Consider the following 25,776-nt stretch of genomic DNA (forward strand, 5'->3'; position numbering starts at 1 on the left):
CGACTCATGTTTAGCTGTTGTGCATATTTTACAGATAAAGGAAGGATCCTGTCCACAGACCCAATTCTAAGGGCCGCCTTCTCCCCCACGGAGGAAGAAGCTTCCTGGCAAAAGGACGAACAGGTGCGACGCCCGCATTTCGCAGCCTCTCACCTGGCCGGCGGGCTGGGCTACTGTCCCCACTCAGCAGCTAGGGACGTGGGCCCCGCGGCGGCGGCCACTTGGGGTCTGCCGGGTCCCCTCTCTTTCCGCCTGCGCTTGGCCTCGGACCCCACACTCAAAAGCGCCTCACGCGTTCCGCCTTAGGCTCACTGTCCGATCTCGCCAGACAGCGTCTGGATGGGACCGGGAAACGGCGGCCGTCACAGCTGTTCAGGTTCTGGGATCCACGCTCAGAGACGACAGCGCTGGTGATCACCAGAAGGCCTGCAGGCTCCCAGGAAAGAAAAATCCGTCCACAGTCCAGCGGCTGACATTTCCCAGTCAGCCGTAGCGCCGCCCGCTTCCGCCTCCCCGCCTACCCCATGGGCCGACCAGTCCCGCTCCCGCGGGGGGTTGTGGGTATCTGGAAGGCGGGTAAAGCTGCAAGGGAAGGAAGTTAGGGCGAGCCCGTCGGACTACGAAACGGGACGGAAACTACAATTCCCAGCAGGCCGTGGGGCCTCAGAGTGGGGCCGCGAAGCAAAGCGGGCTGTAGAGTCTTGCGCGCGCGGTGGGGATGGAACGTTGCTAGACTTAGCGGGTCTGGCTCCTGGGGGTCCGAGCAGCACGCTCGGAGCCGCAGCGCGCCAAATCGGGAATCCGGGAGGCGAGCAGCTCTGCAATTAATGCACGTATTTTAAACTCCCGAGCCTGCGGACGCTATGCACAGGTAAACGGATTCAAAAAGGGAAGAGCATGAATGGACCCTCTTAATAATTCTTTTAGGCCGCGAATATCGCTACTGGCTAATATTGTTAGTAATGCTGTTAAGTGAATGGTTGCTTAGCCCCTTCTTGGGGAAAGTGTGAATGGATGAATGCCTTAATGCGGGGATCAGCGTGCGGTTTTATCTGGCTTCCTTAATTGGGCTTTTCTGCCACCGTTTTCAATCAGTGTATGATTGCCCTGTCTCTCTCCTTGTCTGTTCCCTCCGCCGGGAGAAATTCTTGAGGCCTTCTGCAGGATCGTAAGTCAAAGAGCCTTCTCGATTTGTTCTTTTCATTTCTTCATTTTCTTGGTAACTCTCCGCGGGCACGTAAAAAAATGCGATTCTGTTAGCTGCTGTGAAGGTTTTCCACAATACATAAACTGCAGCTTCTTTAATGCCTTCCTTGGAATTATTTATGGGTGTGTTTTCGAAAGGAACCGGGGGTATTGTGCACTTCTGCAGGAAGCACCTCCAGGAGATTCCAGACCTGAGTAGCAACGTTGCCACCAGCTTCACGTGGGGATGGGATTCCAGCAAGACTTCTGAACTGCTGTCAGGCATGGGGGTCTCCGCCCTGGAGAAAGAGGAGCCCGACAGTGAGAACATCCCCCAGGAACTATTCTCAAACCTGGGCCACCCGGAGAGCCCCCCACGGAAACGGCTGAAGAGCAAAGGGAGTGAAAAAGACTTTGTGATTGTCCGCAGGCCTAAGCTAAATCGAGAGAACTTTCCAGGTAAGGATATGAGGGTAAAAATGTAAGTTATGCAAAGGGTGGATTTAGCTATGTTGTTGGGAAACCTTTGTTCAGGGATCTTTACCATGGGTTCCTTTTAAGATTGCCTAATTCTGAAGCTGTTTTTTCAACACAATAGGGCAAGTCGTCAAGTATGCAGGAATCTTGGTAGGTATATATGTGTGTGTGTATGTGTATATATATGTGTGTGTGTGTGTGTGTGTGTTCTGGTGCATAATCACCTTGAAAATTTTAACCCATGAGAAGACATTCCTGCCTTTTTCCTTAGAAGGGAACCTGTCTTCCTAAAGGCCAGCTCGGTGCCACCAATTAATAGAAACATAAAGCAGTGGTCTTCTTGTAGGATTCTTTTGCTTTGTACCCCTGAGTGAGCTTTTTGCCTTAATCACTTAAGTTATTTATCAGTGGACTGCTGAAGTGAACGTTCACCTAAGTGGGGGAGAATTATCTCCCCAGGCCCACTCCCACTCCCATATTATCTTCTCTGGTGTGTTCTGTCTCCATTACTGCTGACACTATCTGTTTAATCACCCAACCCAAAAACCTGAGAGTCAGTCCGATTCCCACCGCCCCCAACATCCACTCATTCATTGCATCTTTCCCTCTTCTCTGGTAACTATTTCTCAAGTTCTTATCGTCTCTTGCCTGAACTATTGGAGCGGATTCATAATTCCAACCTTCTTCTCCCCAGATCTATCCCCTAGAACTAGAATGGATTGACTGAAAAACTATTTCTTCCCTCCTTAATAGCTCCCCATCCCCTAGTTTCTCAAGCAGGTGAATGAGTGCCTCCCAGAGTGAACCAGAACCCTGGAGTATGCAAAAGCCATAGGGTAAATAAGGCATTGACCTGGGGTTATCAGTTTTTCTTACTAGTAAGCTATTTAAAACAGTAATGCAGCAAATATTTGCTGAGCACATACCATGTGCTAGGCAGTGTTCCAGGTGCTGGAGATACAGCAGTGGGCACAACATAAACATTTCTCCTCTCAGGGAGCATCCATTCTAGTGAGAGAATACAATAAACACAGTAACTATTTTTATATAGTATGTTAGAAGGTGATAAGTGCTATGGCTAAAACCAAAAATGGAACAAGCCAAGAGGGAATGCAGGTCCTGGGGTGGGAAGATAGAGTACACTTTTAAACCAGGTATTGAGGGAAAGCCTCGACTGGACAGTGACCTTTAAGCAAAGACATAAAGGAGGCAAGGGAGTGTGCCATGCAGATATCATGGAGAAAAGAGCTCCAGGCAGAAGGAATAGCCAATGCAAAGACCCTGGTGCATAAATGTGACACATTTGTTCCAGGAACAGGGAAGCCATATTCTAAGAGTAGAATGAGCAAAGGAGAGAGTTGGGAGAGATCGGGCTGGAGGTAATGTTGAGCACAGTTGTGATGGGACCTGATTTAACCTTCTAAAAAGGACACACTGATGTGTTGAGACTCAACTGCGGGGGTGTCAAGGGTAGAAACTTAGGGTCTTTGTTAAATTTCATATTTTCAAGACAGAGTCTTGCTCTGTTGCCCAGGCTGGAGTGCAGTGGCGTTCTCTTGGCTCACTGTCTTCACCTGGATTTGAGAGATTCTTCTGCCTCAGCCTCCTAAGTAACTGAGACTACAGGCATGCACCACCACGCACAGCAATTGTTTTGTTTTTTGTAGAGTTGGGGGGGGAGGTCTCACCATCTTGCCCAGGCGGGTCTCAAACTCCTGGACTCAGGCGATCCTTCAGCCTTGGCCTCCCTAAGTGCTGGGATTACAGGAATGAACCACCACACCTGGCCAAAGTTTGGAGTCTTGTTGGGGGTGAGGGTGGTCAGATTCCAGATATATTCCGACATTAAAGTCAACAGAATTTAGGAGGCTGTTGAAATCATATGTAGAAGAGGTGATCAGAGTCTAAACTGAAATCAGGTGGGGGATGATGGCGACGAAGAAACAGATAAAAGATTTAAAGACAAAGTCTTGCAGACCCAAGGTAATTAAGTATATTCATAAATTCTCCCATCTGGTTTCCTTTGCAGAAGGGTTGATAGATTGGTTGTTTAGTTGGTTGGTTGGTTGCTTGCTTTGGCAACACATATACTAAAACTGGAATACAGAGAAGATTAGCATGGCCCCTGCACAGGATGACATGCAGATTTGTGATGCATTCCACTTTTTTAATTAAAAAAAAAAACCACACACATTTGTTTATAGCCTTTTCTTTAGGAAAGAGAACTTTGCCCAATTTATGGTTTGAGAATATATATCAGGAGTTGGATTAATTAGAGAAGCAGTAGAGGGTCGTAGTGAAGTCAGTTCTGGGTTTGAATCCTCATTCTTGCATTTATCAGCCTTGGAAAGTTATTTGAGCTTTCTGTGCCTTAGTTCCTTTATCTGTGAAATGGAGTGCTGTAATAATACCCACTTCATAGGTCATCGTGAAGATTAAATGAGAGTGACGTAAAACCCTTAGCATGCCACTGACACATAACAATAAATAAGACAAAATTCCTGACGCCAATTTTGGAGGCTAGTGGACTTTTATCTTTTGTTTTTAATATTGTTAGTCTGACCCTGTTAGTGTAAATTTTTTTTTTCTTCAAAATTTAGTGTTCACTGCTATTTTTTGTGTCTGGAATGTAGCCCTAACAATTTGGTGCTTGACCAACCAAATGTGGTGAAAGATACTTCCTGCTAAGATGAACAGATTTTTATTAACTTGTCCAGTGCTGATAGCTTTTGACATAGAGTGTGATTGCCAAATGCCCTTCCACAAGTGAAAAAGATTTTTTTTTTAAGCAAGGCACTGTGGGAACAAGATAGAAGTTTCTGGAGTCTTTGCTATCTCCCAGGAATTTGCAAGTCAAGTTCAGGAGAAAATACAATAAAAAATAAGAGCAGTTCACACACAGCAATACATGGAGACTCATAGATTAGCGGCAGATGAGTAGCTTAGGCAGTGAGTGCTGCAGGGGGTCAGGGGGATCCTGTGCACAAATCACCCAAAGTGTCCCAGAGGCAGAGGCCTCCTGCGGTGATTCCCATTCAGGTGGATGTGGAAGATCTTCCTCCTTCCACTCAGCAAAAAAGAAGGTTCTGAGGAAAGAGAGGGATCTGAAAATGGTGTGATCAGTGTCTTGATTGTTAAAGCTGAGTTCAAAGGTATATATCTGAAGTGAGATGAAGTGAGAAAGAAAGAATGGTGACTTTTATGTTTATTACCTAAGGAGAGGCCCAGAGGGAAACCAATGTACGTGGACTTACACACAACAGAGGTTGCTTAATTGGTATGGAGTGGGGAAGGGTGAACTCAGTGATGCAGGATGAGGGACAGCTGCTATAGAGGATTCCCAATGGGCCTTTGGAAGCCCGGGCCTCCAGTGGAGCCGGATTGTCATTCCAAGGAGTTTTGTCTGCAGTTGTCAGGACAGGTGGCTACTAGCTTTGCCAGGATTAGGGTAGAATAGGCCACACCTGCTGTACATAGATATCTGATGACTGGTTCTGGGCTGCGAGTTTTTGTTCTTTGCTAAGCAGTTTCTCCCTGCAGGCCCCAGTCCAGCCTTACATCTGGCAACTAAATCCTCTTCATCTGTTTATCTTGGAAGATGAAAGCTCTGTGGCCAACCTGTACTAGAACAGGTCTGATTGGCCTTTGGAGTGAGTGTATGGAAAGAGTTGGGGAGGAAATGGCCCAGCAATGAGGTCAGTATCAGGCAGAAAGGGGACAATTGCATTTTATTTATGGTCATGAAATGCTTGTCCCCCACCCCACCCTTTAAACAGGTGATAGCCATGAAAATGGAGTTGAACTAATTTGTTGATCAGCTCTTCCATGACTCTTAAATGCTTGAAATTCCAGACCCTAAAGTGGTTGTCAGACTAGAGATACTAAAATTTAGTGTATATCAGAATCCCCACGGGAACTTGTTCAAAGTGCAAAATTCCTGAGATTCTGATCCGGGAAGTCCTGGCCTGAGCCTGGGAATCTGTCTTAATACCCTTAGGCAAGCATTTTTCTCCAACTTTTTTTTAACCAGTAAGAAACATATTTTACATTGCAATCCTGGGTATGCATCTGAAACAGCAGTTTTACAAAACTATATTTCCCCTTACTAAGATATTTTCTATTCTGTTCTAGTTCATTCTTTCAAATATATGTACATATATGCTAGTCAAGCTCACTAAATTGATTTCATGACCTATGTGAGTCTCAGTCTACAGTTACTAAAGTCAGCACTGGAAGAGCCTTTATGGGATCTTCACCAGTCATCTTTCTTTGTTCCATAGCTTCCTTTCATTCATCCATTAAGCAAATATTTCTTGAGCACCATTCTAGGGATTGGGACTACAACACTGAACATAACAGGCAAGAGACCCTGCCTCATAGTGCTTATACACTGTTGCATATTTTTTCCAAATCCCAGCTCCTGTTGTTTCTTCATTACACACCCTACACCTCAGGGTTGAGCAAGTCTTTCATAGAAATAAAAGGTTGTGGAACTGAAAGGGTACATGGGGGAATCCTTGTTAAGTTTGGCTGTGTTTTGTTTTTTCAGTTTTGCCCACCTTAGCCAAAAAAACAAAAACACCCAAAGCTAGCATGGTCGCAAATGTATTCTTTATGGTTTGTGGGAAGAGGAAGGAGAACTCATCTGGGATGGCACAATCTGTTTGTAGTTCCCCAGAAAGAAAGCATGGGGTATTGCTACTTAAAACAGGCCAGCAAAAGCAATCATGAGGTGAGCACCCCCAACTCCCTGAAGAAAATGCACACACACACAAAAACAAGTATGAGTACCAGATCCTTAGTGCACATTTCTACAAGTATAATTTGATTATGCTTAAATATCATCAATTTTTTTAAGTCAAAAGTTTGATTATGATTAGGATTACTTTGAATTTTCAGCTTGAATCTGAGTGGAGTGGAGAGATGTTCTGAGAAATAAATATGTCAAGTAAGATGAGTTACCTACACTGCAAAGATGGATTGCACAGAAAACTCTCCAACAAGGCCCTCTTCCCAGAGAATTTCAGGAAGCATGGGAGGTGATAAGGTTACAGAAGTGGGAGGCTGAGTTTGCACCTGAGAAATAATTGGAAACAGTGGTAGGGTGAGGGTGATTGTAGCAGGTTTGCTGGTTTGGCCCAGTTTTTGCCCTTTCCTGGCCCTGAAGTACATTTAACTGCTGTCCATGTCATTGAAGACTGGAGACCTTGGGCTCAGTAATTATATCTTTTAATGTGGGGCTGGTATGCAGCTGCAGCCTTGCTGGATTTAGCAGAGACAAGTGGAGAAAAGACCTCTGGATTTTTCCTTCCGCTCTCCGCAAACAGACCAGGCAGCCGTGTCATCATGAATTCAGGAAACAGATGGCTAATGTTTTGAGAATTAAATATGGCGAGGAAAATTAGATTAAGCATATCACAGCCTGGATGCCTGTTACTAGAGCAGCTATTAAAGACAAACTTCTGCCTCATCTGCTGGGACAGCAGCCCATAGCAGGCTGTGGCACCCCCACCCAGGGCCCCTAGGATTTGTGTCATTCTGTGGTCAGCTGAGTCAGAGCACTGGGTACTTGGCTGCTAGCTGAGTATGTGCATTTTCTAGGCCCTTGCTCCTTCCATTTGGTGGTGAACCCATTGATACCATCTTTGTTTTATTTTCTCTCTCCTCTTCCACTCCCTAGCCCTGATCGATTTCTTTTTCCATATCAAGTTGGGTTTAATTCTCACCTTTTCAAAATTTGTACTCACAACAGAGGAGAGCATAGAATGTTAGAACCCACTAGGATGGAAAGGGCATGATTTGAAGTCAGACCTGAGTTTGAATTCCCCTTCTGCCACTTACTGATTGTGTGACCTTGTGTCTTTTGTCATAGTTGCATGTTCTCTTGAAGCCCCAGCCCCCATCTCCCAGAGACTACAGCTATACTGATAGAGGACATTCCCTTCTGCTCTGGGTTTTGTCTTTAGCTTCATCCCCTCCATATGCCAACAGTGCTGTGCACATAGTCGTTAATTGGTTAATAAAGGTTAACCCATCACACTGATAGAGAATTAGATGAATAGCACATTCATCATTTGTATGAAGAGGGCTAATAAATACATTTAGCAAATATTTGTAGCGTCCTGTTATGTGCCAGGGATTGTGTTAGGTAGTGGATGTGCAAATCTGGGCATGGGGCCTGTGGTGGTATCCGAGATGGGAATGCTGCTTTGAGCAGGTGCCATTTAAGCTGAAATCTGGAGGAGTTGGGAAGGTGAAGATGGAAGTTGCAACACAAAGTCCTCCAAACTTTGGAGTCTCACATGCAGTTCTTCACGGGTTAGGTCTACTGACCTCTGCATTGAACACTATGCCAGATTTTCCTTTAGCACTTTAATTACCTAGCTGCTATTGGTTTTTTAATTGATCCTGATTTCTTATGTCTTCCTAATAGAAAGCACCAAGTTTGTTAATTTATTTCTCCTGCCCTGTACTTCATAGCAAGATTTTCTAATTTCCTTTCTCCAGCCATAATTTCTGTTGGTGCTGTATCTATAGCTCCTTGAAGCCCACCATTCCCTTAGATGCCAAAGCTCTTGCTTACATGTAGATGAGCTTCCATTGCCTGAGGGCTTTCTCTGGGCAGGAATACTGGGGAGTCCCCAAATAGTGACCAACAGCAATTGATGGATTAATCCCCCAGCACTCGTGCCCTTGGATGAGACAGCTCTGGGATAGTTTCTAGATGGTTTACTGGAGTCCCCAGAAGATTTGAACCCCAGTTGGCCATAGGGGTAATCTGCTTATTAGCGTACTCCAGGTTGGCTTCCTTCCCTTCCACCTCTGTCTTCTCCACTCTTTCTAGTGCTTCCTGGCATCACTTCCCAAATAAACTACTTGAAGTCAGAGCTTCAGAATCTGCTTCTGGGGAACCCAAACTTAAATAGAGGGCAGATGTGGGGTTTTGGTAAGTCATACCATGCAGACCTTGTCCAATGTCTGCCCATGGGTGAAAATTCAGAGCAGCATTGAAAAGGTCATTGCATGAAGAAAACATGCAGACTTAATTGGGAAAGGAGAGGGATATAGAAAAGAAAATTTTAATCCCTGCTGCATTATTTAATCTTTTCTTGTACCTCACTTGCTCTTCACTGAACAATTTTGCGAGATAAATCTGTCAATTTCCTTTCCTGCAGGTAAAGAAACTGAGGCCAGAAAGATTAAGTAACTTGCCCAAGTTCACAGACTTGGGGTACCACAGCCAGGATTCCAATCAAAACTGCTGCTTTCTCAGTCCAGTAGTCCTCAGATGTGTTGAGGGGGCCAAGCACATGGTGTCAGTATGATTTTTACAGATTATAGTAAAATCTCAACGTATTAGATTCAAAATAGCTAAGTATGTTATTGAAGTATAGTTAAGTTCACTTCCATAGAGGCCATTTCCTCCAGGAAGGCTTCCCTAATCCCTGCGGCATTCCCATGTGCTGCACAGCACCCTGAATCCTGCTGTAGCCCATCAGGATAGTTGATTGAAATTTCCTGTTGAATTGTTTGTATCTCTCGAACTCAGAGTAGAATAAGGGTCAGGATTGTACCTTACTTATCGTTGCATCCCAAAACCTAGAACAGATCTGCATGTATATAGTACATAGTTAATATGTGAGTTTATGACTACACTTAGCCAAATGTAGTTATCCCCAGTCAATTACTAGATTCTGATCTAGATATGTAAGAGGCAGCAGAGGTCTGAGGGAGTTGGATTAATAGGAGAAAAACTTGAGAAAAGCCTGTCATTCAACTTTGTTTTCAATTTGGGGAGCAGGGCAAGAGCCTGGTGTGAGAACCTTTGTCCCCTGCCCTTGTTGACTTTGGAGGAACTTTGTGGCCGTGATGAAACAGCTGCCATGTGGAGGAGCCTCCTCACAACCTCCAGCTGCCTCCCCGGATCAGCAGGGGTGATCTGCCTTCAGCTTTCTACCCCTAGCTTTCAGGGCCTCAGTCAGTCCTTTAATTTTGTCCCCTGAAGGACGAGGGGTGAGGGGAACAGGCATTCATTGAACAACTGTGTATCTCCTACTCATTCTTGAAGAGAGGCCACTTCCTCCAGAAAGACTTCCTTAACCCCTGTGCCGTTCCCATAAGCTGCACAGTAGCCCGAATCCTACTGTATCCCATCAGGATAGTTTACTGAAGTTTCCTGTTTGTTTCTCTGTATCTCTCAACCTCTGAGCAGAATAAGGGTCAGGATTGTGCCTTATTTGTCATTGTATCCTTAAAACCTAGAATAGACCTCAGTGTATAGTACAGATTTTATAAATATGGGAGTGGATGAATGTATCAGCTTGATGCTAGTTCCTGAGAATACAAAAATTGTTTAAAAAAAAAAGGGGGGGGTTTGTTCTCAAGAGCTTCTGGGGGTCTAGAGAGATGAGTAAGTAAATAATGAAATTATGGTACATAAGTGGCCTGTCCTTGTTGATGTCCTGGGAGGCTTTCTGTAGGAACTGGGGCTTCCATTTGATTTTAAATGAATAGTAGTTGGAGGCAAGCAAGCATGTGCAGAGGCATTGAGATATGACACAGAATGACTCATTGTAAGAATTACAGGTAGCTCCAAATGGCTGGAACACGTTTCTAGATAACGAACCTAGAAAAACTAGTTGGGACCTGGCTGAAAGCCTTTAACTTTGTACTAAGCATTGTGGACTTTAGCCTAAATACCTGGAGTGTACCACTGAAGAATTCTAACTGAAAGACATGATGGTTTAGAAAGACTGCCCAGGGCAGCAGGTGTTTGTCACACTCCTTGGTGCTTTTCTCCCTCGTGTCCTCAAACCCCTTACACAGGGCCTGGTACAAAGGACATGCTCAGTAAAGACTGGCACCTTTAAATGCTAGAGGGAGGAGAGAATATCACCACAATTGTTGTAGAAGATCCATCAGAGGTGGAAAGCCTAGGAAGGCAGTCATTGAACTCATCTGACCATTTTTTAGGATTTCTTCATTGTGCGTTTATTTCCTTCTTGGCAATTGTTATATTATCCTGACCTTGTGGGATTATTCTGTGTATTCATATGTAAGAGTTTCATACTTGTTGAATATTTAGAGATTGCTTCTATGAAAGAAAACTGCTTTTCCTGCATCCACCTTTCTCCTGTTCTAAACACAGCAGCCAGAGTGATCCTTTTTGAACTTATGTGAGAGCCTGTCACTCCTGTGCTCAGAATCTTCTAGTGGCACTTCATCTAATTCAGTGTCAAAGCCAAAGGCCTTTATCATGACATAGGAAGCCTGCATGACCTGGCTGCTCTCTGATTTCTACCCACCCACCTTGCCCACTCTACTGCTCTACACTGGCCTCCTGGCTATGCCTCAAAACACACATGCTGTTCCTTGCATCCAGAACACATCCCAGATACTCACAGGGCTCATTCCCTCACTTTGTTGAAGGCTTTGCTTAGTGATCATCATCTCAGTACGGCCTTCTCTGACCACCGTGTTCAAACTTAATAACATCTGCCCTGAACTCTCTGTTCTCTTCCTTGCCCTGTTTAATTTTTCTGCACAGCACAGATCAATTTTACTATATCATATAATGTAATTATTTTTTGATGTGTGATTATCTATTCCCCATTACTGGAATGAAGTCCCACGAAGATAGTGTTTTGGGTCTGATTTACTACTCCTTCCCAACACCTAAAATGATACCTGGCACCATAGTAGGAGCTCAGTAAATATTTGTTGAATTAAGAAATGACAGCACCCTTTTGTATTGCTCTTTTAGGTAAACTGTGCTTTTTGTAAACCTGAAAGAAAATATAGTCTGTTCTCATGCTGCTAATAAAGACATACCCAAGACTGGGTAATTCATAAAGGAAAGAAGTTTAATTGACTCACAGTTCAGCCTGGTTGAGGAGGCCTCAGGAAACTTACAAGCATGGCGGAAGGGGAAGCAAACATGTCCTTCTGCACATGGCGGCATCAAGAAGTGCAGAGTGAAGGGGTTGGGAAAGCCCCTTATAAAACCATAAGATCTTGTGAGAACTCACTTATCACCAGAACAGCATCAAATTACAGGGGCGGTTATCACCGGGTAATCGTCCCCATAATTTGATTACCTCCCACTGGGTCCCTCCCGCAACACATGGAGATTATGGGAACTACAATTATAGATGAGATTTGGGTGGGGACACAGCCAAACCATATCAGAAAGGGAAGAAGATTTATTTGCCTTTTAAATAAGGTCACCACTGAGTCCACATCAGAGAGAAACAAGGCCTTCCTTTGCACCCAGAAGCATCACAATATCTTATTGATGTCAATGAATTGACAACATCATTGAATGACATTTGAGAGGGTGGGACTTGCTCTGCACCACTGTTCATGCCCCAGCCTCCAATTGGCTGGCTAGAGCTGAAGGGAAGAAGAATAGGAAAAGTGTTGTTGGTTTTCTCTTTTTCATTTGCTGAGAGAGTGTGGTGGTCACTTCAGGGTATATAGACAATGGAATGGGGAATTTAGCACGAATGAAATTACTCATCACCACGATTATTTTTCTGTTCAACAAAGTTTTCAGACAAAAATAATTGTGAGGATGAGTAGTTTCATTTGTGCTAAATTCCCCATTTAAGCTAAATGTTGTATATTCTTTATGTGATTGGAAAGACTCAGTAGACTTGGTAGGGTGAAAGAATGGTGATGGCAAACACTTGTTTTCCCTCCAAAGGTGTTTCATGGGACTCCCTTCCGGATGAGCTGCTCTTGGGGATCTTTTCCTGTCTGTGCCTCCCTGAGCTGCTAAAGGTCTCTGGTGTTTGTAAGAGGTGGTATCGCCTAGCGTAAGTATTTTTCACCCCTTTTGCATACGTAGGGGAGGAAGAGGAGAGGAAAGTTATTTATTTGTTTTGGTCTCATGAAACTAAAACCCAAGAAAAATAGAGCAGCACAAAGCAAACTAGGTATGTTCATATTTTTATTAATAAGTGTCCTCATTTCACAGTGGAAGAGGAATTTCCTGGAAGGGGTAAACTTACCAATGTCTGGAAACCTCTTTGCCCTGTATTCAGTGCAGCATGTGTTTATTGAATGCTGACTGTAGGCCAGGCGGTGTGCTTTAAGTGCAGAGGTAGTTACAGAGGTGCATGCAGACAGCAATTCCTCACGCTGTTGGGCTGAGCAGTAAGCACAATGGGGAGAGGGAACGCAGACTTGGTGTTAGACCTGAGTGCACACCCAGCCTCTGCTGCTTATGCTCTGCATGACCTGAGCGAGTTACTTGACAATGCTGAGCTTCAGTCCTCCCATCTGTAAATGGGGATAATGGTTATGAGGAGGAAACCATTGGTTATGAGGATGAAATGTGAAGATGCCGGTATAATGCCTGACTCACAGACATGTTCTGCACAGAGTAGCCATTGGTGGGGTTGTGCTTTTTTTTTTTTGGCAACACTTTTGAAGCGTGGAAGGTGAGTTGCATGTGGAAAGACTTGGTGAGCTGGAAAGGCAATACAGGCCTGGAGCAAGAAAAAGGCTATGTTTATGAACTGGAACTTTTTACTATCGTCATGCCTTCTCATCCCTATCCTACCCCCTAGTCATTCTTTGCTTTGTGTTTAAAGGCCATCCGTCTGGCTTCTCCCTCCACATACTTAGAACTCCCTGTGTGAGATAGCAGGAGGCTCTTGCCATCAAGGGTGTGCTGGTATTTACAGGTGTGGGTTGTTTGCTTAGAAGAGCCGCAGAGAGGTTTGCACACCTGGAATGCTGGTTCAAGTGGCAGGCAAGTTTCACATACCCTCACCGTGCTCAAGAAACCCCACTACCCCACTTTGGTTTTCTTTTTCTGCCAGCTATGCATTTGTCCTCTTCTTGCAGAGTCTGTTAATCCCATTTAAAAATTTTATTGTATATATTTAAGGTATACAGCATATTTTGTTATATGTATATGAAATGGCTACTATAATCAAGTACATTAACATATTTATTATCTCACATAGTTACCCCTTTTTTGTGGCAAAAGCACCTAAAATTTACTCTCTTAGCAAAAATTCTGACTACAATACAGTATTATCAACTCTAGTCTTCCTGTTGTACACTATATCTTGGGATGTGTTCATCCTGCATATCTGTGGCTTAGTATTCTTTGATCTACATCTCCCCTAGAGTCTGTTAAACTTCATCTCAGTTGTCATAAAAGTAATAACTGACATTTATTAAGCACTTGCTATGTGACAGTGCAGTGTTTGCAATTTAATCCTCTATATGATTTTAAGTGATGGTGTTTGTGTCATCTCAGCTTCAGAGATGAAGAAACTGTAGGGTCAGGAATAGTAGGTTGAGAGATAAGTGGAAAGGCAGGAAACTAAAGTCTGGCTAACTCCACAGTCATGACCATCATACCATATCTAGTTATGCTTGGCTTAGGGTTTAGGTAGCTCCCGAATTCATTTTTTCTGTGAGATGTTTATCTTCCTAAAAAATGTATATTATTTAGAAAGAAAACAAATTGTTCCAAAACTTTTACCAGATTGTTATTGAATGCTGGTTAAGCTATAGTTTGCCTTCTTCCAAGAGGAAACATCAAGCATGAGATTCAAGACAACCAGAGCAGTGCTGATCTCGTGTTAATACCTTGGAGGCCAAAACGGATTTCTGTCTGGTCAAGAAGATACAAAAGTGTGCCACTCTCTTAAGGATATCTTATCTACAGTCCACCTTTTTATTGATAGAGGTCAAATCACACACTGACAATTTTTTTATGATGAAATTATTTCATAACTCTGGCCAGTGGTCCACTTATTTCAAGCACTATGAGAAAATTCTAGTACACCTAAGCATTTAAAATGTTCCTTCATGTGCTTGTCATTTTATTTTTTTAAATTGAATTCAACTATGGGTATTAAAACCCTCTTATTGTGGTATTCAGTACCTTTTTTGAACGTCCCTTTTGTTTTAGAAACACCATCTATAATCTAAGTTATATTTTTCCCTTATTTCACATTAGTTCATACACACACATATATACACATACATATACATATGTGTATGTTTTAAGCTTAAAGATATTATAAGGCACAGCTGAACTATGACTATTCCTATTGGATATCTATGACAGCCTTATTTCATAATAAAATGCTAACTTTCCTTCCTTTAGTAATAGTTCCATGTTGCTATAGTAATCATGGTAATTGCTTAACAAAAGTGGCAAATAGGATCTTCTAAGAAGTTTTGAATCTATTTGCCTAGTAATATAATAATTAATTGATTTGAGCATTCATTTTTTAAATTGTCAACTTGAATGCTGGAATATGATTCTCTGGTTCTAGATCACGGCAGTGCTAATGTTCACATTGAACCATCTAAATTGGAAGTATATAGAAAGAGAAAGATGGAAGCTTATCCCTGGTGAGATCAAGAAAAATTCTCTAATGCCTTAAAAATCATAGCTAATTGTATAGTCGATTTAAAAACAAAGGTTCATTTAGAATGTGCTTCAAGGGGATTTAGCAGCAGTGTTCTCCTTGTTAGTAATGTTGTTGAGGACTTCCAGCATTTAGTGTGACCTGACTGGCCAAATTAAGCATCTCCTCTTTTCTAGGTCTGATGAGTCTCTATGGCAGACCTTAGACCTCACAGGTAAAAATCTGCACCCCGATGTGACTGGTCGGTTGCTGTCTCAAGGGGTGATTGCCTTCCGCTGCCCACGATCATTTATGGACCAACCATTGGCTGAACATTTCAGGTAAAGATGAAGAATCCCTGGAAAAGACTATTTCTGAATTTCGAGGTAGAAACAGATCAAAGCTTTCTTTCTCTTTCTTTGTCTTTCTTTGCCTTTCTCTTTCTCTCTCTTCAGCCTTATAGCCTATGGTAGGTTATCTGTGCAGTGTGAGATGTTAATTCCGTACTTTGCTATGGGGCCTTTGTACTGAAAGCTAGCATAGATTTCAATGACACTGTTCCTATTTCACTCAAGGTTACTGTTAGTCTCTTCCCAGGGTGAAAGAAGCACATTTATCTTCTCAAGTCCTCAGCTGATGAGGACTGTGAGTCCCACAAGGCAGGCACAAGTAAAGCACTCACCGGCAGATGCAAGGGTGCCCAGTTACTTCCCCACCGCCCATTTCTTATCAATAAAAAAAGTGAGGAGTCTTTTCATATTTGTAGCTTGGGGTTTATGATTTTTGTCATGGAGAAATTTGGAACCTGAAAAAAATTCCCTCTTTTCGTTTGTTTTGTAGAATATTTTGAAAAAGAATTTTCTGTTACTAGTAATTTTGCAATACTAAGGTTACTGCTATCACATACTTGAGTAGAATAACTAGGTACTCAACAGAAAAACAAGCTGAAGACAGCAGAGCTAAAGACAAAACATGTCTCTTGACTCCAGTACTTTTTCCCTTCTTTCTGTAGTCAAAATCGCCTCTCCCACTGCTTTTTATCCTGTTCCTCCTGCGGCTGTTCCTTCTCAGTCTCCTTCACACATGTGATTTCCTTTGTTCAATCCAGGATCGGTTCCTGGCTGCCACCTTTTTCAAATCCAAATGCTGTCCTTGGACAAGCTGTGTCCTATACACCCACATTTATGCCCAGGACTCTCAGTTCCTCATCTATAGCTTGGCCCTCCCTTTCAAACTCCCAAATTTCTAATTACTTAAAAACTTCTGTACCTGAATTTCTTACGAGTACTTCAATATTAGCATAACTATTATTAAATTTGGTCTCCCCTCTATTTTTTTTTTTTGAGATGGAGTCTTGCTCTGTCACTGAGGCTAGAGTGCAGTGGTGCGATCTTGGCCCACTGTAACCTCCGCTTGCTGGGTTCAAGCGATTCTCCTGCCTCAGCCTCTCAAGCACTGACTTGACTGCAGTGCTGGGACTGCAGGTGCACATCACCGTGCTCAACTAATTTTTCATATTTTTAGTAGAGATTGGGTTTCACCATGCTAGCCAGGCTGGTCTCGAACTCCTGACCTCGTGATCTGCCCAACTCACCCTCTCAAAGTGTTGGGATTATAGGCGTGAGCCACCACGCCCGGCCTGGTCTCCCTTTAAAACTTGCTCTTCCACTATCTTCCCTGTTCCATTGCTGCTCACCCATTCACCCCTGCTAGAAACCAGGAGCTGTTATAGTCTCCTTGTCACCCACGTCTGGCTCATTGTTGTGATGCCCACTCATTATTTTCTAAGTGGGACTATATTAGCAGCAACATCTGTACTTGGCAAAAATCCTCTTGAATTTTAAAATGAATGAAGATGGGAATACACTAGTAGCAATTTGTTTTATGACCCTATAGTTAATGCTTGAAGTATGTATTTAGAGTCTTGTTTGTGATTGACTGCTCATTTGGGGAGACAAAGGGGTCTGATTTGATCGGATGTACCTGTGAGAGCCACCTATGGAGCCCCTTTTTTTCTCTCCGTGTTTAGCCCTTTTCGTGTACAGCACATGGACCTGTCGAACTCGGTTATAGAAGTGTCCACCCTCCAAGGCATACTGTCTCAGTGTTCCAAGTTGCAGAATCTAAGCCTGGAAGGCCTGCGGCTTTCGGATCCCATTGTCAAGTGAGTGGCAGCCAGAGTGTCACAAAGGCAGTTGTTTTTATGTGTATGAATTTTTTTCCCTGTACATATATATAACTGGGGTGCCCTTCTAGCCATATCCAGGTGGATACAGAAAATTTCTAGTGCAGGGCTCTTGCTTCTGCAAAACTTTTCAGGACTCATTGAAGCAACAGAAGCTTGAATGCTAACTATATGCCAGGCCCTGTGCTAGTTTCTAGAGATACAAGGATGAACAATGCATGTGTATTATTTGGAAGAAAATGAATGCTCCAAAACTTTTCCCACATTGTTAGTGAATGCTGATTAAGCTATAGTTTACCTTCTTGCAAGAGGAAACATTGAGCAAGATATGTCTGTTTCCTCTTGCAAGAAGGTAAACTATTTATGAGCAAGACAGATAATTACCATGCTAGTGTGTTTATTAAATATTTCGGTGAATATGTGGCAACACGCGAGGAGCCGCCTTCTTAGAGGAAGGAAGTGACTCTTGAGTATTGAAGATATCTAGGTAAGAGATCTCCAGGTAATAAGATAAAGCAACCAGTCTAGGTAAAGCTTCCTATGTGGTTCTAAACTCTACGTGGTTGGAAGTTACTGGAGCACAGGACTAAGGGAGGGGAATGACAGGAGGTGAGGAGAGTCAGGGACCAGATTGTAATAGGCCCCTGTGCCTTGCTGTAAGAAGAATGGACTCTTCCATCAAGAGGGAAGCATGGGCCAGGTGTGGTGGCTCACACCTGTAACCCCAGCACTTTGGGAGGCTGAGGTGGGCGGATCACCTGAGGTCAGGAGTTTGAGACCAGCCTGGCCAACATGGTGAAACCCTGTCTGTACTAAAAATACAAAACTTAGCTGGGTATGGTGGTGCATGCCTATAATCCCAGCTACTCAGGAGACTGAAGCAGGAGAATCGCTTGAACCCGGGAGGCGGAGGTTGCCATGAGCTGAGACCACGACGTTGCACTCCAGCCTCAGTGACAAGAGCAAAACTCCATCTGAAAAAAACAGGAAGCATGGTGGAGAGAGTTGTTCTGAGAGTGGAAGGAACACGTCAGGAGTTGAAATTTAGGAAATGAACTTGCCAGGCACCATGGAGGGTCCATTGAGGATAGAAGAAGCTAGAGTAGTTAAGGATACTGCTGTGTTCATTCAAGTGAGAAATTTTGAAGTCTGATATAAAACAGATAGCAATAATAGCAGCTAATGTTTTGGGGCATGTATTATGTGCCAGATAGTGAATTTTGTAAATGTGTTTTCATTTAATTCTGACAGCAACCCCATGAAGTGTGATCTTACTTGTTTCCTTTTTATAGCTGTGGAAACTGAGACATGGGGAGACTGAATAAGTCTTTTCCAGGGTCACACTGTTAGTAGGTGGCTGAACCAAGATGTGAACCTAGTGATATAATATTTCCAGAATTCTTACTCTTAATCACTAAGTTTTACTAACACAGGGCATTTGGGGATGTAGTAGAGAAGATGGCAAATTTGAGAGATGTATAATCAAAAGAACCTGGTGATTTTACAAGTAGAAGTTTGCAAGCTAATTCTAATTATGGGTGAAATGGATATATGTTTATTCCATTGTGTTTTTAATTCAAAAAGTACATTGATTGATATTCTTGTGTATTTGCTTCGTAGTAAGTCTTTTATCACATTATATCATTTAATCTTCTTGATAACCCTACCAAGAAGGTTTGATAATGCCATTTCACAGGTTAGTAAACTGAGGCAAATTATCCTGTTTGATGTCTGAGAGATAGTGATATACATTTTAAACTCACTGACTCAAAGACCTATGAACTTAACTACACTTGCCTGCTTTCATCTACATGTTGTTGATGAATAGCGTCTTATTGGTCTTTTTCTTCTGACGTTTTTCTCTTTTTCCAGTAATCTCGCACAAAACTCAAATTTAGTGCGGCTTAACCTTTCTGGATGTTCTGGATTCTCTGAATTTGCCCTGAAGACTTTGCTAAGCAGCTGTTCCAGGTATGAAAGATGTGACTTGATTATAGACTCTTATATCAAATGTAAAATTATCCCTCACATCTGTATAAAATTGGATGAACTTTTTGAGCTTTTTGTAACTTTCCAGGCTCTTGATTTGGTGAATGCAGCGTCTTTTGTCCTCTAAACTTTCTGTCCAAACTCAGGAGCCAAGTCAATTGAGTTTGCAAGCGATACTTTTTTATCTCTCTTTTGTTTATTTGGAACTATTAAAGTAAGGGAAGTATAGTAGTGTCTGTCAACAGTATATTTGTAAGAAATCAACTCACACTTAACTATACGTTCAGGTTTTTTCCCCTATGGTATCTGTAGACCTAACTTACAATTTTTGATCAAATTTTGTGTTTTATAAATATAGACCATAAATTTGGGCAATTCTATTAACAATAGCTTTCATAATAATGTCAGCACATAAAGGGTACAGAGTTACAGATGTTAAGTGAGGGGAATACATGCTTTTTGGAATACACAGTACTATGCATATGTGTGTTTTTAAAAAATATCCCTTGGTCTCCATGGTACATCTGTGTCTTGTTAATGGTCCATTTAAAATAGATTGCCTCCGGATATGAATGATATCAGTGAGATCAAATGTATAGCCCTATATTTAGTCAGCAGTGCCAGAAGTGGGGAGTGGGGATTAATGGTTGTATTTTGTCTCTGAAACCCTCGTTTTTGCTCAGTTAGCAGAGGCACAGTAAGATGAAGTGGCTTTTTGCAATGTCAGCATCTCTTTTGTGCAATCCTTTAATTGTATAAAACATCCTGAGTGATTGTTCAGTCTGTGTTGGGTGGTTGGTAGTTTGAGAAGGCAAACATAAAAGACTAGCATTTCTACCTGCAGTACTGGAATAAGGTTTGAGCCATCAGGAAGAGAGTGCTTCTCTCCATTTCCAGGAGGAGGCAGCATTCACCAAGGCCCTTCTGATCCCCTGGCAACTTTCAGGGGCAAACAGGGTATACTTAGGAGCCTAGAGGTAGCTGCTGTTAGAGAAGCAGGTGTTCTATGCATGAAATGATAAGGAATCAATGGCTTTGCATTTTCTTTGTTTGCGGTTTGAGGCAAACTCATTCCCGTGAGTTTTAATTGGTTTCATGGTTTCATATTTTCTTTATTACCCCTCTTTTGTGCAGACTGGATGAGCTGAACCTCTCCTGGTGTTTTGATTTCACTGAAAAGCATGTACAGGTGGCAGTTGCGCATGTGTCAGAGACCATCACCCAGCTGAATCTTAGCGGCTACAGAAAGAACCTCCAGAAATCAGGTTAGAGCTTCCAAGCCTGAACCACTGAGGCCTTCACAACGTAATAGATGAGATTCATTGAGCTTCTCCTAATCGTTCCTCCACATAAGTTTTCTCATTTAATCCAGTGCATGTGTTAGTCCCCTTTTGCAGATGAGGTGGCTGCTAAATCAGAAGGGTTAGGTGAAGGTAAACAGCTAGTGAGCTAGAGCCAAGGTTTGAATTCAGGATCTAACAGTAGAAACCTTTACACTTGAAAACAATTTATTTTTAAGCAGAAAAACTTTTAATCAACTAAATGATTAGGTAAACCCCAACATAAAAATACATAAATGTAGCATTTCATTAGTATTAAATAGTGGTTCTTCATTAGTTAATGGGGCTGTTTTGTCTGTATGGGGACATTTGTCAATGTCTGGAGACATTTTTTATTGTCACAGCTGTAGGAATGCTGCTGGTCTTTCTTGGGCAGAAGCCAGGATGCTGCTGGACGGTGTATAGGATGGAGCATATCATGCACAATAATCTGGTCCAAACATCAGTTCCAAGGTTGAAAAACTCTGTTAATAAGTTCATATTTATGACTTTTACTTTTTATTCAGTCCAAGAGGGCAACGAGGTTTTTTAGATGAAAACAGGCCTTAGGAGTCAGGGGTAGCAGGGAACAGTCTTTAAAAACCTTAATATTCAGTTACGCTTTATTTTACTTGTATGTTAATGAGAAAATCTTGATTTGCAAAGATAAGTGATTACAAATGGCAAGTTTTTTAAATGGCTTCACCGTCGCAGGCCAACATTCAGTTTGTGGGCTATGCAAAACCTAGTTAAACCAGCAACACACATCAACCATATCTTGATGTTAGTACTAGCTTATTTGAGTGTGTTTTGTTTATTACAGTTTTTATTATTCTGAAAAAGATTTGAATCAAACATCTGCAGAATATATCTTAAAATTTAAGTAGTATAAAACTACTTCTCCAGGACAGACGTCCTCTGGTAAGATGTATAAAGCTATAGAAAATAATTGCTAGCCTCTCATGAGTGGGTAGAGATTCGAGTCTTTCACCTGTGCAAGGACTCAAATTTGGACTACTGCCATTCCAAACATTTGCATTTTCAGACAAGGTGAACACTTTCTTTAGCAAGCCGTAAAAGCAGCAATCATGTCTTCATTTCTTACCACTCTCCCCACCCAGTATTTATAATTACTATTTTAAAACTGATCATAGCTTTATACAGTCATTTTAAAAAATGCAAAATATAGAAAAACGCAAAGGGAAGCAAATTATCAATAATCTAACATCTTGCTAGGCTTTTTCCTGTACAAACACTGTTTTTTTTTTAAATGGGACATAGTATATTAAATACTTTGTAATACGCTTTTTTTTCCCCCAGATAACCCCATTTTCAGTGGCTACATTATGTCATCATCAGTGGCTATGTGATAGTCCATCAAATAGATATGGAATAATTTACATTAAATCAATAACAATTTATGCAGTTGATCTTCTAATGGACATTCAGAATCTTCCCAGTTTTTCTCTACTATAAACAATTTTATGAGTGACAGAGACAAATCTTTGGATGCATTTCTAAGGATGGATTCTTAAAAGTGGAATTGCTGGGTCCAGCATTAGGTACTATTCTCAAGTTTTGGATAATTTCTGCCAAATTTTCCTCCAAGAAGTTTGAACTCCCACCCACGAGCATCCTCTTGGTGTGAAATTCCATCAGTCTTGGTTCTTCTCTGTTTGTCTGCAGGTGAAGGGAAGGCAGTGCCTTGTTTATATTTCTTTCCCACATCTGGATCTTTCACTACTTTACCGAAAGATTTTCTGACATGAACTGAGGCTGTGGGCACAAGGTTGAGAAACTGCTGTAGGCAAAGTGCTGTTGGTTTTGTCCAAGTTTGGCTTAAAACCGTTCCCTTTGTTCCTCCAAGAAAGAGAACAGAGAGCCTGTTTACCGAGTTTTGGCAGAAATAGTAGGTATTAAAATTCTGCTTGCTAGACACATTCAGGACAGAGAGGCAGAATATAAATTGAAGTGTTAGTTTTTTAATTATACAATGGGGATAATAAAAGTTTTTAATGTCATTAACAATAGCACACACCATTTCATTATATATGAGATAATATGGATTTGGTTTTAGCTAATAGACTGGTACCAGATGGCCTGGGTTCAAATATCCACTCTGCCATTTACTGGGTAGACTTGAGCAAGTTGCTAAACTTGCCTGTTCCTTAGTTTTCTCAGCAGTAAAATGGAGATAAGTAGACCCCATCTCTTAGAATTACAGGAGAATAAATGAATTAAGATATGTACAGCATATGGAACATTTCTTGCCACATGGTAAGAGTTCAGTTACTGTTGGCTGTTATTACTGTTCCTTCCCCCACTACCCCCATCACTACCTTTCCATGGAGCAATGGATGAGGCACAGAAACGTTTTGGTCTTGGATTTGACCTTGACTTCTGCTCACCTCTCCTTTGAATTGACGGGTTGGATTATGTGTTTCTAAGACCCCTTCTAGCTCAGGTTGGGTCTACTGTTTGTGGTGAAATGAAGGGGACAGTGAAAAGGAAACCTTGGCAGTGACTACTCTTTACTAACTACTTCCTGCCCAGGGAGGACAGATCTTAAGTGTGGGCCAGAGGAGGAGATTAACCCACTTTATCCCCTAATGTTTGGTTCTTTCTCCAGTGGTGTCAAAGTATGATTGCATCTGATTTCGCTGATGGCTAGTTGGCTGGCTAGATGATTGGTCCCTCAAAATTTTGTTGTGTACTTTTTTCATTTTTCGGTCATTTATTAAATACTTATTGAGCACCTACAATGATCGAAGCTCTGTTCCAGACTCAGGAGACGTAGCCTTGAACAGGGAAAGTCACCCTTACGAAGCTTACTTTATATGGGGGAGCCAGAAAGTGAACATATTTCATAAATGTTATGAAAGGAGGTAAAAATGCAAGGACGAAAAGCAAAGCAGAGTAACCAGATAGAATATGGCAGAAAGGAGACTACTTTTAGATGGAATGGTCAAAGACAGGGCCTCTCTGAGGAGACTGTACTGGACCCACAGACCTGACTGAGTGAAAAAAGAATCCATATGCATATGTGAGAGAAGAACATTCAAGAACAAAGGACCAGTGAGTGCAAATACCTTGATATGGAACCCGTGTGTGAGAGGGAGCAGGGTGAACAGTGAGAGGAGAGAGATGGCCAAGGGCTGTCTAAGCCAAGGCAAAAGCTTTGAATTTTTTCTAAGTGACATGGGACATGGGAGACCATTGGAGTATTTCAGGCAGAGCAATGATGTGACTGACTTCATTTTAAAAGACTCAGGCTAGTGCTATGTTGAGAAAAGGCTGTAGCAGGGAAGTATGAAGCAGAGAGACTAGTTAAGAGACTAGGGTGGTGACACTTAAGGTGGTAAGAAATGATCAGATTTGGGCACATTTTAAAAACCAACATCATGAGAGTTGGTGACAGAATGAACGAGAGATGTGAGAAAAATAGTCCACTATGATTTCAAGGGTTTTGGCTGAAGCCACTGGATTCGTGAAATTATTGCTTGCTGAGATGGGAGAGAGTTTAGGGAAGGAGGAAATTTGGGGGAGAAACTGAGTAATTGATTTTAGACATAAATTTAGAGGCCTATCGCATATCCAAACAGTATGTTGAGGAGGCAGTTGAAAATGCAAGTCCAGAATTTAGGGGAGGGGATATACCTGTGAGATGAAAAAACCCTCAAATGTTAATGAAGTTTGCCTGTTGTTCTAAATAAGTAACATTGATTCATTTCCTGATTGCCAAGTAGCTTACATGACTTTCTTCCAGATTCTGAAAAGTTGCCTGTAATCCCAACACCCTTGAATACTGCAGTTAACATTTTGGATATATTTCCTTCCAGCGTTTTTTTTTTTTTTCTTTTCGCTCTTTCATTCTGTGTATGTGTTTGTGTGTAAATGTGAGTTTGAGTGTGTTTTGGCCAAGTTGAAATTATAATGCATTGTATATATTTTGTTTACAATCTATCCTTGTATTTTTTTATGTATGAAATGTTATCAGAAAGCATTTTCATAATGATTAGCAGTGTATATGGAATGGATGAGGTTAACATATTAAACTAATTGGAGGAGGGGCTAATATAACTGTTGCCACGTTGAATATATTCATACACATCTATGTTTTTCTAAAAGTGGAGTTACTGGACCAAAAGTAAAGTGTATAATTCTCTGAATTCTTTAAAAAAAGAAAAAAAATTAGTTTACTATGCAAAAAAATCAGTCCGGGGTTCAGGCTCCTGAAAGCCTGCAAATAAAATTAAATATCTACCTGTGGTGTATGAAAGACCTACTTTATAATAGACCTACTTTATAATAGAATTTTTTTTTACTTGATGGCTGAGAAGAAATATTTCTAATTTTATTTGGTATTTCTTGCTCCTTTTTATTATCTTGCTATTTTGCAATGTAGATTTGTTCATGTTCATTGCCTTTTTGATTTATCTTTTTTTTCTCTTTATATAAGATTAGCTCTCTGTTTAATGTATGTTGAAAACATTTATTCCCAGTTTTCTGATACTTTCTAAATTGTTTTGTTTTAATATGGTAGAGTTTTAAAATTTTATGTAGTAAATTGATGTGTTCCCTATGTTTTATGTTTAGAAATACCTTATCCCAAGATTCAATTAAATAATTACCCTAAATTAGTTAATAATTTTTAATATTTAATATTATCCTAAATACAAAATAATATTTTTATATTTAGAACTTATTATGTGGAATGTATTTAAATATGTTATTTGAGTTGGAGAAATAATTTTTTCCAGTTGTAGTAGCAATATTTCTTTTTACTGATCCATTATTTCTCTTGTTGATCTGTGGCGCTACCTTTGTAATATATTGTTTGCTTATATATACTGGTATTTAATTTTACTTTTTGCTATTGTGAATGGGATTTTTTTCCCGCCTGCTATTGCTGATACATAGATAAGCTAAAGATCGTCATTTTACATAGTTCTCTTTTTCGGGTGATTCTCTTGGGCTTTTTGGGTAGAAAATTTTATGTTCCAAGATGATCATTTTTTCTTTTGAATAGTGTGTGGTTCTAATTGCATTGTCCTGAACTTCCAGCATGATGTTCAATGATAGTAGTGATAACAAATATCCTTGTCTTGTTCCTCATTTAATAGTGACCGTCATGTTTTTTTTTGCTTTTCCTAGATCTCTCTACTTTAGTTAGAAGATGCCCCAATCTTGTCCATCTAGACTTAAGGTATTTTTTGTTTATTTTAGATCAAAAGTTGAAAAA

At 41.4% G+C, this 25,776-nt stretch overlaps 2 protein-coding genes and 1 pseudogene across 4 annotated transcripts in view; 2 read left to right on the forward strand and 1 right to left on the reverse strand.

Moving 5' to 3' along the window:
- The window catches only part of LMBRD2 (LMBR1 domain containing 2), a 61,694-nt gene extending 61,183 nt beyond the window's left edge, over window positions 1–511 (reverse strand). The window contains exon 1 of the mRNA XM_025387216.1: window positions 154–511. The gene's annotated coding sequence lies outside the window, so the exon portion shown is untranslated. The remainder of the gene's footprint in view (window positions 1–153) is intronic.
- A 75-nt stretch (window positions 512–586) lies between these two features.
- Window positions 587–25,776, forward strand: part of SKP2 (S-phase kinase associated protein 2) — a 31,848-nt gene continuing 6,658 nt past the window's right edge. The window contains exons 1-8 of one of the 3 annotated variants that reach the window (XM_025387223.1): window positions 587–871; window positions 1,373–1,644; window positions 12,368–12,479; window positions 15,239–15,382; window positions 17,071–17,205; window positions 19,099–19,197; window positions 20,350–20,480; window positions 25,689–25,740. In XM_025387223.1, the coding sequence (XP_025243008.1) occupies window positions 864–871; window positions 1,373–1,644; window positions 12,368–12,479; window positions 15,239–15,382; window positions 17,071–17,205; window positions 19,099–19,197; window positions 20,350–20,480; window positions 25,689–25,740 (953 nt within the window). In that variant the 5' untranslated portion in view covers window positions 587–863. The remainder of the gene's footprint in view (window positions 872–1,372; window positions 1,645–12,367; window positions 12,480–15,238; window positions 15,383–17,070; window positions 17,206–19,098; window positions 19,198–20,349; window positions 20,481–25,688; window positions 25,741–25,776) is intronic. The other 2 variants (XM_025387224.1, XM_025387225.1) reach the window with 2 other exon arrangements.
- On the forward strand, window positions 3,731–3,831 carry LOC112627180 (annotated as a pseudogene).

Source organism: Theropithecus gelada, chromosome 6 (assembly GCF_003255815.1).
Source record: "Theropithecus gelada isolate Dixy chromosome 6, Tgel_1.0, whole genome shotgun sequence".
NCBI classification, from domain to species: domain Eukaryota; kingdom Metazoa; phylum Chordata; class Mammalia; order Primates; family Cercopithecidae; genus Theropithecus; species Theropithecus gelada.